Genomic DNA, 14,178 nt, shown 5'->3' on the forward strand with positions numbered 1-14,178 from the left:
TTGGGCGGGGCTTCCTCCATTACTGACACGCCCTCTGTAATTCTATTGGTGTTCCTCATTATACCGTCCAATAGGATTCTCAGATCCCCAATACCTTCTCATTGTGTCCCTGAAGAGGCGATCATTGTCCAGGGAGTAATGAGGGGGGGATGGGAGCCTCCGCCTCTCCACCTTCCATCCAGGTCTGATCTGGGATTGATCCCGGAGTTATCTATAGAAAGGAGATCAGGACGTCAGGATAATACGCTGTCCTTTTCCCGTATACTTCTCCGCTAATCCCGCCCCCAGAGCGTACTGATCACATGACCCAACACCTCCAATGAGTGAGCGCTCTGAGATCCTAACCAATCCCCAACAGATGGCTTGGCAGGGGGCAGGCCCCCTAAAATACTCGAGGTCAGCCCAGCTGGGGGCAGTGGAGTTTGAGTCGAAGATGGAGTGTTAGGCTTTTGGTGGCCCTAGATGGAGCCCCTAGTCTGGGGAGGGGGGGGTGACCTCGGGCCTTGGCCGTGTGGGCCAAAACCCTTTCATAAATTTGGACCAAACCTTTAATGAGTGGGCCAAAACCCTTTCATGAATTTGCACCCAAACATCTTCACGATCACCCCCACAAACATAAATTTCCTCTGCAAGACAAAATTCTCCCCAAACGAAAATGTGATTATTGATTTTTTATTTACCCTATTTTTGGTGTTTACTGTGTAATGTAAATTGAATCCAGACTAACTTCTAAGGATCTTTCATTGTGGCTTGTGCTAATTGACCCTGTAATTGCGTGAAGGTCTATTGATGATAATGTGTATTGTAAGTTAACAGACAGCCTAAAGGTCAGGTGTCTGAGTCATCAGCTGTAGTTAATTAGCTCATGTAAATTAGGTCAGGTCCCGGAGCCAGAGTGTCTGCTAAAGAGATGTATTGAGGGGGCTTGTTAGGTAACTATTGTGTGATATTGTGGGTGGAGTTGGGGCATTGTTAATTTGGTCATTGTTCACCTGATTGTGGACGGTCGGTAGCTGCCTTGTGTTCGGGAATGGAATATCCTAAACGGCTTTAACCCCTGTCCCATTTGGAGTGCCGTTACACTACTCTTTGATTAATTTAATTGTTGTGATATACATTTTTGTAATTAATAAAGTCTTTTTGTATTCATCCAAAGTGTTTTGGTATACCCACCTGAGAGAACTATATTCTCTCCTTCTGTATAAAGTGACTTTTATATCAATGGAAGATCAAACCTAACTCTGTGTCTTCTCTTCTCTTATTCTCAGTTCCCGTGGCCCTTCCAGGTAAGGAGCTTCATTATTATTCGTCTATTTATGTTTCCATCATTCCGTAACAGTAATGTCACTTAAAGCAGAACTCCAGCCAAAGTTTTCTTGTTTCTTGGGTGGAGTGTGGAAAGGTAAGTGTCTGTGTGGAGAAGATCCCGGTCTGCTGTCACAGCGAGGATCGGGTGGGTGGGGGATGTTGGACGAGAAGGCCTGGCTCGCAGTCGCCTCTCTAATTCATCCCAAAGGTGTTCTATCGGGGTGAGGTCAGGACTCTGTGCAGGCCAGTCTAGTTCCTCCACCCCAAACTCGCTCCTCCATGTCTTTATGGACCTTGCTATGTGCAATGGTGGGCAAGTCATGTTGGAACAGGAAGGGGCCGTCCCCAAACTCCCCCCACAAAATTGGGAGTATGAAATTGTCCAAAATGTCTTGGTATGCTGACGCCTTAAGAGTTCCCTTCACTGGAGCTAAGGGGCCAAGCCCAACCCCTGAGGAGCCAAACCCAACCCTGAAAAACAATCCCCCATCCCTCCGCCCCACACCATTACACCATGTGTAAAGGGGTGTAATAGCGAGATTTTAGCAGTCTCATATAATGCGTCTCCAGTCTAGGACTGCCCCCTGAATATTATTTGTGGCCCTTTGGTAATGTCAGGGGCCCTCTAGTTCAAGAACTTTGACCACCATTGATATAAATGATCCTCAGATTTTACAACAAATCAGAGGTGTGAACACCAGAAGGGCCTCATTGACAAAAATCATATCTACTATCATGTGACCCCAGTGAGCTGAGATCTGATTGGTTGCTGTGGCTCAGGTCACATGGTACATCCTCATTACTCTGTATAAAGTGACTTTTATAGGAATGGAAGATCAAACCTAACTCTGTGTCTTCTCTTATTCTCAGTGGCCATGGTCCCCCCAGGTAAGGAGCTTCATCATTAGACGTCTTTTTCTGTTTCCATCATTCTGTAACCATAACATGTAACATGGTGGGAAAGGTGAACTTATCCTGTAACTGTGTTGAGTAGTTTCTGTGATTATGTGCCTACTAGGGTGACCACGTGTCCCGGATTGCCCCGGGATAGTCCCGCATTTTGCGTCCCGGGCACCTTCATTCCAGGACAATACAGTGTCCCAGAATGAAACTGATACAGCCACTCCTCGGGCCAATCTGATGCCCCCAAAAAAGGCTGCCACATCACCGCTGTCACGTCACCTGTGGCCAGGTGACAAGTGCACCCAGTTGGGGTCAGGGATGCACCTCAGGGTAGTGAACCCTATAGCCGACTGCTGCTATCAGAGAGGGAGCATGAACCCAAGATCGCCCAGGGCGCGGAGTCTAAGACCCAGCTTTGTGTTCACCAGAGCCTCTAGTGGTGAGGATGGCCTTTGTTGCAGCTGGATCCAGGTCGCGACCCTTGGGATCATCTAGGTCACCCTCCGCAGGGAGAGAGGGGAAGCAGCAAGCAGGACTAACGGAAGTGATGGGTAAGCTGAGGTCAGGGCAAAAGGCAGACAGGGTAACCGAGGGACAGGCAAAAGGTCAAGGGCACAGGCAAACAGGAGAAGTCAGGGATGAGCCAAAAATGTTACACAGGGAGGTAATCGTAAAACACACTGCAGACAGGAACTTAAGCAAACACCACTGTTGAACAGCACTGCAGGCCTGTAGTGCAATGGTTAATATAGACTTCCTGGGATGGCCTGGGTGGGGCCATACAGGAAGAGGAAGTGATAAAAAGGCAGCCAGAAGAGGGTCAGGCCTCTTAAAAGACAGATGGAAACAGGTAAGCTGCCAGACTATTGCATATCCATGACAACCGCTTTACTCACTGACAGTACTTGTCCTGGCCGGGAATGCCTGGAGGAGCACAATCCCCGCCCCCTGCTTGTGATTGGAGAAATCATAAGTCCCACCTCTTGTGTCCTATCACTGTTATGTGATTCGTTACAGCACAAGCTGATTTTTGGGAAGGGGGGTGTCCTTGAATGGTAGTTTGGAAATGTTGTCACCCTAGTGCAGTGGTCTCCAAACTGCGGCCCCGGGGGCCAGATGTGGCCCTTTGCTTGATTTCATCTGGCCCTTGGGGGGCTTTTTTATTTATTGGCACCAATGATAGGGCAGAATTTCTCCCAATGATGGGGCAGAATTCCTCCCAATGACACCAATGATGGGGCAGAATTACTCCCAATGACACCAATGATGGGGCAGTATTCCTCCCAATGATGGGGCAGAATTCCTCCCAGTTATGGGGCAGACTTTCTCCCAATGACACCAATGAAGGGGTCCAATGGCACAAATGATAGGGGATTTTGTACTCCTGATGGCCACAGTCCGTCCCCCTTAAAGTCTGGAGGACAGTAGTCCGGCCCTTTGTTTCATGAATTTGGACCAAACCTTTAATGAGTGGGCCAAAACCCTTTCATGAATTTGCACCCAAACATCTTCACGATCACCCCCACAAACATAAATTTCCTCTGCAAGACAAAATTCTCCCCAAACGAAAATGTGATTATTGATTTTTTATTTACCCTAATTTTGGTGTTTACTGTGTAATGTAAATTGAATCCAGACTAACTTCTAAGGATCTTTCATTGTGGCTTGTGCTAATTGACCCTGTAATTGCGTGAAGGTCTATTTTATTTTTTATCTGTGCCTAAAAAATATATGCCGAAGCATGGGGGCAATCCGCCCCTAATGTTGGGGGCAATCCACCCCTAATGTTAGGGGCAATCCGCCCCTAATGTTAGGGTCAAATCGCCCCTGCGTGAAGGTCTATTGATGATAATGTGTATTGTAAGTTAACAGACAGCCTAAAAGTCAGGTGTCTGAGTCATCAGCTGTAGTTAATTAGCTCATGTGAATTAGGTCAGGTCCCGGAGTCAGGGTGTCTGCTAAAGAGATGTATTGAGGGGGCTCGTTAGGTAACTATTGTGTGATGTTGTGGGTGGAGTTGGGTCATTGTTCATTTGGTTACTGCAGGATCCTAATTGTATATAAGAGCCTGTATTTCTCAATAAAGAGTCAGACCTGTTTGAACTCCATACAGAGCGTCGTCTCGTATTATCCTTATGGGTCCCGTTCACCTGATTGTGGACGGTCGGTAGCTGCCTTGTGTTCAGGAATGGAATATCCTAAACGGCTTTAACCCCTGTCCCATTCGGAGTGCCGTTACACTACTCTTTGATTAATTTAAATTGTTGTGATATACATTTTTGTAATTAATAAAGTCTTTTTGTATTCATCCAAAGTGTTTTGGTATACCCACCTGAGAGAACTATATTCTCTCCTTCTGTATAAAGTGACTTTTATATCAATGGAAGATCAAACCTAACTCTGTGTCTTCTCTTCTCTTATTCTCAGTTCCCGTGGCCCTTCCAGGTAAGGAGCTTCATTATTAGACGTCTATTTATAAAAAGGAGTTAGCATATATTAGGGGAAGACAATTCCTCTCCGAATATAGGGATTTTTGATGTGAGGTGTGTTGCTCTTGGTATCAAAGGTAGGCGCACAAAACACAAGGTTTTTAGTAGTATCAAAAATAATTTAATTATATAAATATAAAATATCATATTTCATACAGTTATTAACATAATGAGATATATATATGGTCAAAACCACAGTTTCATGATAAACAAGGTAAAGGGGAGACAGGTTATTTGAAGGAAAATTGATGCGAGTTTGCCAACTAGTTTCGCACTATGTGTGCTTCATCAGGGCTTGCATAATGTTCCTGTTCCTTTAATACATGTAGTGGTCTGTGTATGACATAAAGGTTCATCATTAATACAGATATAATGCAATAATTTAATATTTTAAACTTTGAAAAAATGTGTGTTTAACACATGTATATACAAAAGGGGTATAATGCGCTTACCACTTCCGTTAAAAAGCTCTGAGAACCGGGCAGAAAGACCTGCCTGAGAGTCAGCAGAGAGGCACTGGATGCAATCAGGAGATTCGTTACTCCACTTGTAATCAATGGAAGCCAGATCCACTTGATTTTGGCAGGTGCGGACAATGAAATGTTTGTGAGGAGTTCAACACACAAAGAAGGAGAAGATACAGATAGCAAATAGTTGTATCTATATCTTTCCTAAAAGCAAGCAAAAAGAAGAAAAAGGATTGAAGTAATAATAAGGAATATTGAAAAATATGTGTATATATATATTTTATATAGATAACAAAAATGTCTATGCATTTAGTAATTATGGAAACGAGTATATCCAATGAAAACTCAATGGAGATGTTACCTCAATAGTAGCAAAGTTAGACTTAATGCTGCCAGATGGATCCAAAGAGGTTCCCAATAGGTTTCCACAAAATTCTATAGGTAAAAAGTAAGTATATATATATATATATCAAAAATTAATAATTATCCTATAAATAAGTAAATGAACACAGTGCCTGTGACTAAATGTCATAGTGAGGCGACTGTCTGTATATGAGGAGATGGAGAGGTAAGGGAAAGTTTTTTACCTTAAGTAGTGATAGAAAGAATATAGTAATGTATCCTGTTATAATCAGGGGATGTAGTGCCTCCGTTGAATTACAATTAAGGGTAAGGGTAAGGATAATTTACAAACTTCCCCAGCAGTATGGGCCTTTCTTAAGCAAACAAGGAAACAAATTGAAAATCTAGTAATCCCTAAAATTTCTGATAACAATTTATCAAGACAGCAACAACAAGCACTTACCCAACTCACTAGCAACAGCGATTTGGTGATAAAACCTTCTGATAAAGGGGGTAATGTAGTTGTAATGACCAAGACTCAGTATATTAGAATGTGTGACAAAATCTTATGTAATGGTAACTGGTATAAAATAATATCGGAAGATGATGTTCCAAAAGCCAGATCCAATTATATTTCTTTGATCTCGTTAGCATTTCAACAAGGTCTAATTGATCAAGACCTTAGGGAATATCTAGAGATTAAGTGGCCCATAACTCCTACGTTTTATTCACTGCCAAAAATACATAAGGACATCAGGGTTCCACCTGGCCGTCCTATCATCTCGGGTATAGGCAGCCATACGGAAACTGCAAGCAAGTATGTCGATATGCAATTGAGACCTCATGTGATGGCATTGCCATCATATCTAAAAGATACATTGGAACTTCTTAAAATAGTGGAAGGTATGAGCGTACCCCCAGGATCAATTTTGGCAGCAATAGACGTGGAGGCCCTCTACTCTAGTATCCCTCATACAAAGGGGATCCAAGTTATTTCTCAATTCTTGCGTGAACAAGATCACAATAACTGGAAACTGTGTAATTTCATTACAACTCTATTGGAGCATATACTGACTAACAATGTTTTTGTTTTTAATGGCTCAACCTACCTCCAGGTACAGGGTGTGGCGATGGGGACTTCTTGTGCCCCATCGTATGCCACCCTGTACCTGGGGGGTTGGGAAAGAGCCATCTTTTCGGATGACTCTGCCGCGATATACCTCCGCCACATTTTACTGTGGCGGAGGTACATCGACGATGTTTTAGTCGTCTGGACTGGTGGCGCGGACCTACTAGGTAAATTTATGGAATATTTATCCATTAATGATTACAATCTAAAATTTACTATCCAGTCAGATACCAAAAGCATCCCTTTCCTCGACCTAACAATCTCGATAAATGATGACGGTACCCTATACACTAACCTGTATAGAAAAGAAACAGCAGGAAATACTATTCTTCACTACTCTAGCTCGCATCCAAGATCTTTGGTGCGAAGCATCCCTTACAGTCAGTACCTAAGACTTCGGCGTAATTGTGCAAAGGAGGAGGATTTTGAAAAAGAGGCATCTGCCCTCTATTCACGACTCCTATTGAGAGGATATAGTAAAAAGGTTCTGAAACAAGCATATATAAAATCTAAGACAAATACTAGAGATGCATTATTATTTAAGCAGAGGGAAAAAGAGCATAACCCGACAACCAAACTCATAACCACATTCAGCTCTGATCAAAACATCTTCCGCCAATTGGTCAATCATAATTGGCATTTTCTTGCCGAAGACCCCATTATCTCAAAATACATCTCCCAGAGACCTGAAATTGTTTATAGGAAATGTAGGTCCATTAAGGACGGCCTTACACACAGTCATCTGGTACCTGATGCTCCGGATCCTCAGGAGCCTGAGATACCAGGTACCTATAAGTGTGGACAATGTGATGTCTGCCCTTGGATTGAGGAAGGAGACGGCTGTTCCCTCCCTAGAGGAGGTTTCCTTAAGTCCAAGAGGCATGCTAATTGTACAACCATAGGCATTGTATATCTTGCTAAATGTCGCTGTGGCGCATTCTATATAGGAAAGACGAAAAGAACCTTTGCGAGAAGAATTAAGGACCACCTTTATTACTTAGACGCGGGACTGCTCTATACTCCTATTTGCAAACATGTAGGCCTGCACCACAGCTATGACCCCTCTTTTATTTCTTTCTTTGCGTTGGAAGTCATTCCCCTACCAGAAAGAGGTGGGGATTTTGACAAAAAAATCCTCCAACGCGAGGCTCGTTGGATTTTTGACCAACGAGCCACATACTCACCAGGGCTCAATACATCTCTGTCATTCAAACCCTTTTTATAGGCAAGCCTATGAGCTATCTATTACTATTCCTCTATATGATAACTGGTTGTCACTGCTTTTGAATCACAGAGATGTCATTTAAAGACCCTGTATATATAATCTATTATCAGTTGCTACATATGGGTCATCAGTAGGTCTGTCTCTATATTGTTCCTGCATATATCCAGTGGATCCTCCGATAGATATATGACTCTTTATCTATTTTGATGGTTCTATTGCTTCGCCCTCTGCGTTTAACTTATATATTTTTGTATTTTTGTATCTATGGTGTTTTGGTTTGTTTTGTTTGGTTCTGCTTTATTTGACCTTGTTCTGCTTCAGTTTGTATTTACTTTGCATCTATTTTGATTATTTCTCTTGCTCTGTCCGGCTGTATGATAAAATAGCTGGACAGCATTAAAATCTCTAACAACTGTTACTATTATGGACACTGCCTCTATCAATTTTCTCCTCAGATTAGGCAATGTAAAAATGAACCCTTATTGGATGTTTAATTGTGAAAAATTAAGAACACACTCTGGTTTGTTTCTCTGGAGTTAAATATACGTTTAATTGTACATGTTTTACTTATTATTCTATATCAAATTATTATTTCCGTTTTCTGAGCTCTGAGCCGTGCGATTCATTATGCAGGGGGCTTCTTGATGCAAAGGGAGGTTGGACTCTACACAAGCGTGGTGCGGCCAATCACAGGTCCCAACACAGGGGGCGCGGTCTCTTAGACGCCTCTTTTTTCCCATCAGCATCATCAGATGGGACGCGCACGCACATCCAGCCAATCGTTCGCCCTTGGCTGGTAAGAGACAGCTAGGTTATGTCTCTCCCCTATGCGCTCCAGCATACGTCATCATGCTGGAGCGCATCACCTGCGTGCGCATTTGTTTTGGGACACGTGAACCGGAGGTGATGCCAGGGGTCAGTCTTGAATCTTTTCACTTCCGGTGGAAATGGGGCTATTTAAGTCAGCGCTGACGATACACATGTCAGACGCTGACTTGGACGGCTGAAGGGAGGACAACACAACTACATGCGAGACGCTAGCATACGGCCTCACTCTTCCTCACGCTGTTACTATCCAGTAAAGGTAATCACTCTCTGATCCAAGGAATTAGTGCTCCACTTAGGCTATTTAGCAACATGCACTATTCTAATACATTAATTTCTCTTCTTTATCTATTTCTTTTTAGAATCTAAGTGGAAATATATAGTACTGTCCTTGGACCACTTTGCTAGTATTACCCTTAATTGTAATTCAACGGAGGCACTACATCCCCTGATTATAACAGGATACATTACTATATTCTTTCTATCACTACTTAAGGTAAAAAACTTTCCCTTACCTCTCCATCTCCTCATATACAGACAGTCGCCTCACTATGACATTTAGTCACAGGCACTGTGTTCATTTACTTATTTATAGGATAATTATTAATTTTTGATATATATATATATATACTTACTTTTTACCTATAGAATGTTGTGGAAACCTATTGGGAACCTCTTTGGATCCATCTGGCAGCATTAAGTCTAACTTTGCTACTATTGAGGTAACATCTCCATTGAGTTTTCATTGGATATACTCTTTTCCATAATTACTAAATGCATAGACATTTTTGTTATCTATATAAAATATATATATACACATATTTTTCAATATTCCTTATTATTACTTCAATCCTTTTTCTTCTTTTTGCTTGCTTTTAGGAAAGATATAGATACAACTATTTGCTATCTGTATCTTCTCCTTCTTTGTGTGTTGAACTCCTCACAAACATTTCATTGTCCGCACCTGCCAAAATCAAGTGGATCTGGCTTCCATTGATTACAAGTGGAGTAACGAATCTCCTGATTGCATCCAGTGCCTCTCTGCTGACTCTCAGGCAGGTCTTTCTGCCCGGTTCTCAGAGCTTTTTAACGGAAGTGGTAAGCGCGTTATACCCCTTTTGTATATACATGTGTTAAACACACTGTGACGGTATCGGTATGATATCCCCGTCAACGTTCCCTTCTTCCCATAACGAAAATCACCCCAATATTCCACGAGGAGGGATATCCCTGGAATCGCCCAGAAAGCCACACATGAGACCAGCTTACTGCTTGAACAACACAGACTTTTATGTTATAACACACAGCTTATATGTCATTTCCAAAACTGTTACAATGACAAATCTCCGCCCCCCTCACACTGGGGCTTCCATACAGATGAGTAGGTAGACACGACGGGGCCGATGCTGAAACACATTTTCTTTAGACAATGACATCAATGACGCTGAGCACTAGCTGTACTGAATACATCAACCAGACCGCTCGACCCCGCATATAGAGAGATAATTACCACAATGAAGCAATCAGAATAATTAACACAAGCCACTTAAACCCAGCTCTCCTTCACACAACACAATAGATCAATTAACCTTTAGAAATAGTGAGGGGACATTAGCACATCAATAACCTGGCTAGCAGGGAGCAGTAAACTGAGACATATAGGCAAATGTATCACAATGGCCCCCCTTTTGCTCCCTGCTCCGGCAAACCCGGTTGGACCTTCCCTGGTCCAGTAGGGTTGACGGGTTCAGAGCTATTAGTCAGAGGTTAACTCCGTTTGGCATGACTGACCTCCCTTGGCAACTGCTTCAGACTCAGGTATGTCACCGGGTCGTCAGATCACACGCCGGTCAGTCCCCAAGTCTTTGTGCGATCTGCAAAGTCACCAGAAGTCAGTGTGAAGACAGCAAATGGGTCTGTGCGCCGCCGTCTAGGTGTCCCGCTATGGGAGGGGCAGGTTATGGCTCTGAAGTGACAATCCCAGGAGATTCATAAAAAGAAAAAAGTTATATTTGTTGAAATGCTGTAGCACTGGTGCTCAGAGTCCGGGGGGGGGGAGGGGAATCAGAGCCCCATAAGGTCAGCCACCCCCTGCTCCCTCCGCAGCCGCCGGTTCTCCTCTTGGAGCTTCTCCAGCTCCATCTCCAGTTCATGCTGCTGTGACCTCAGGTGGTTGTTCTCCTCCTCCATGCGGCTTATGCACTCCTCCAGCTCTATGTACTCACGGATCAGCTCCTGCTTGCTCATGTCCTGCAGGCTCTCCACGTGGTCCTTCATCATCAGGAACTGGGTGGTGGTGTAAGGGGCCACCGGTGGGCCCTTGGCGAACATCTCGGCACGCATCTGGGACGCCCGCTGCGACTCCCTCTCCTCCAGTCGCTTCTTCTCCTCCCAGGTCAGCTTGTTATACGGCTTCCAGGACCTCTTCTTCTTGAAGGGTGGCCGGCGGTGCCTCTTTCTGCCCAGCTCCCTCCAGGGCCCCTCCGGCTCAGGGCTGTCGCCCATGACCAGCTGACAATGGTGTTCCCTGTTGTCCGTAATAACAGATTGTACCATGAGGGCTTCGTAAGGGGTGCCCAATGGTTCTTCCTGACCCAGCTCCTTTGGATCCCAAGCCGAGTCTACACAATGGGCTGCTGCTGGTGGGCGGTACCCAGGTTGAGACCAATTTGACCTGGTGTTGTCATTCATGGGGCAATTATGCTTGAAGTGACCCAACTGTTTGCACCGGAAGCAGCGTTGTTCATTGTCCTCCTGGCGTGGGTAGCGAGGGCTATATGTCATCGGTCTGTTAGGCGGTTGGTATCTAGCGGCTGGTGGGTGTGAGGGCGCCGTTGGTTGTGGGGGTTGTACCCGTGGTGTGACCTGGTTTGTCTTGCGAGTATCCGCATATTCATCCGCCAACTTCGCGGCCTCTGGTAGAGTCATGGGCCTGCGATCTCTCACCCAATCCTTGACGTCCGTCTGGATGTGATTGTAAAATTGCTCCAGGAGCATTAGTTGCAAAATGTCCTCTGCGGTGGTGGCCTGGCTGCTGTTAACCCAGTTAGAGGCCGACAGGGACAGCTGGCATGCCCATTCTGCGTAAGAGTCTTCCGTGGTTTTGCGTGAGTCCCTGAACTTCTGTCGGTGGGACTCTGGGGTTACTGCATAACGAGCCAGGAGCGCTTCTTTAACCCTGGCGTAGCTATGGATATCCTGATCTGGCACGGTCCGGAAAGCATCAGAAGCTTTGCCTGATAGTTTGCCTGACAATATTGCGACCCACTCTCTTCTAGCTATTCGGTGCAGGTTACATTGTCGCTCAAAGTCTGCCAGGTAGTTATCAATCTCACAGTCCTTTTCATCAAAAGCTTTAAAAGCGCTAAACGGAATCTTCCTTGCGTCTGCTGTGCTGTACTCACTGTTCGTAGAAGGTGCGGCTGCTTGTTGGACTGCTGCCAGTTTTAACTGTAGCTCTGCGTCCCTTATTTGTTTATCCTTCTGTAGTTCTGCGTCCCTTATTTCTTTATCCTTCTGTAGCTCCGCGTCTCTTATTTCTTTAGCCTCCTGTAGCTCTGCGTCTCTTATTTCTTTAGCCTTCTGTAGCTCTGCGTTTACTAACATGTCCATCACTTTCAGTACCACATCTGGCGTTGGGTTCGGGCCGAACCACGCTAGCTTCTCTCTCATTAGCTTGTTGGCTGGCGATTCCTCCTCCTGAATCACTGGTGTCTCCATCTCTTGTACTGCTGGCGTTGCTGCAATCCCGTCCTCCTGGTCTAGCTCCATTGATTCTGCCATGATGACCCGCTTGGTTTTGTTGCTAGCAATCCTTCCACGAACTTCCAGTAGTTCTTCCAGTGTCTGCTTGGAATCCGGGTGTGAAGGGGAATAGAAGGGAAAAATCCCACTGCTACCAACCAATTGTGACGGTATCGGTATGATATCCCCGTCAACGTTCCCTTCTTCCCATAACGAAAATCACCCCAATATTCCACGAGGAGGGATATCCCTGGAATCGCCCAGAAAGCCACACATGAGACCAGCTTACTGCTTGAACAACACAGACTTTTATGTTATAACACACAGCTTATATGTCATTTCCAAAACTGTTACAATGACAAATCTCCGCCCCCCTCACACTGGGGCTTCCATACAGATGAGTAGGTAGACACGACGGGGCCGATGCTGAAACACATTTTCTTTAGACAATGACATCAATGACGCTGAGCACTAGCTGTACTGAATACATCAACCAGACCGCTCGACCCCGCATATAGAGAGATAATTACCACAATGAAGCAATCAGAATAATTAACACAAGCCACTTAAACCCAGCTCTCCTTCACACAACACAATAGATCAATTAACCTTTAGAAATAGTGAGGGGACATTAGCACATCAATAACCAGGGAGCAGTAAACTGAGACATATAGGCAAATGTATCACACACACATTTTTTCAAAGTTTAAAATATTAAATTATTGCATTATATCTGTATTAATGATGAACCTTTATGTCATACACAGACCACTACATGTATTAAAGGAACAGGAACATTATGCAAGCCCTGATGAAGCACACATAGTGCGAAACTAGTTGGCAAACTCGCATCAATTTTCCTTCAAATAACCTGTCTCCCCTTTACCTTGTTTATCATGAAACTGTGGTTTTGACCATATATATATCTCATTATGTTAATAACTGTATGAAATATGATATTTTATATTTATATAATTAAATTATTTTTGATACTACTAAAAACCTTGTGTTTTGTGCGCCTACCTTTGATACCAAGAGCAACACACCTCACATCAAAAATCCCTATATTCGGAGAGGAATTGTCTTCCCCTAATATATGCTAACTCCTTTTTATTTTCTACAAACTTTGATGGGATTGTGAGTGACTGTTGCTCGAGAGGAAGTCATTCATTCACTTACACAATTTATCTCTAGACGTCTATTTATGTTTCCATCATTCTGTAACAGAAATGTCACTTAAAGCGGAACTCCAGCCAAAGCCAGATTGCTGTCTGTGTACAGAGGTCTGTGTGTTTGTAAACATGGAACTCTGTGCTGTGATCAGCAGGTATACAGCCAAATTCATTGACTGAAAACCTGCTGACCCGGGAACAGGCGGCGATGTCACCTCGCCTGTAGATGCCCCCCACCCACGTGCAGTAAATGTACCCTGGGTGAGGGGCAAGTGGTTTAAGATAAATGATATCCAACAAAAGTAAAGGAGAAATGTTGAATCCTGAGAATGAACTGAATTCTCTTTGCAGGTTCTTCTCTCGTCTCCAACACATCCGCAGATGATGGAATAAGTGGTGATGGAGATGGTGAGTATTTTCTATTTCTACACATTCCAGGTTTAGGTGGAAATATCTCGATCTACATTGGGCGGGGCTTCCTCCATAACTGTAATTCTATTGGTGTTCCTCATCATACCATCCAATAGGATTCTCTGATCCCCAATACCTTCTCATTGTGTCCCTGGAGAGGAGA

The 14,178-nt window shown here is 44.1% G+C and overlaps 1 protein-coding gene across 3 annotated transcripts in view; it reads left to right on the forward strand.

Moving 5' to 3' along the window:
- LOC120924744 (proteinase-activated receptor 1-like) overlaps positions 1–14,178 on the forward strand; it is a 55,024-nt gene that overhangs the window by 2,847 nt on the left and 37,999 nt on the right. Inside the window, exons 3-4 of one of the 3 annotated variants that reach the window (XM_040335765.1) lie at positions 1,269–1,286; positions 2,179–2,196. In XM_040335765.1, the coding sequence (XP_040191699.1) occupies positions 1,269–1,286; positions 2,179–2,196 (36 nt within the window). Of the gene's footprint in view, positions 1–1,268; positions 1,287–2,178; positions 2,197–13,871; positions 14,013–14,178 lie in introns of those variants that run through there. The other 2 variants (XM_040335766.1, XM_040335767.1) reach the window with 2 other exon arrangements.

Source organism: Rana temporaria, chromosome 1 (genome assembly GCF_905171775.1).
Source record: "Rana temporaria chromosome 1, aRanTem1.1, whole genome shotgun sequence".
Lineage (NCBI taxonomy): Eukaryota > Metazoa > Chordata > Amphibia > Anura > Ranidae > Rana > Rana temporaria.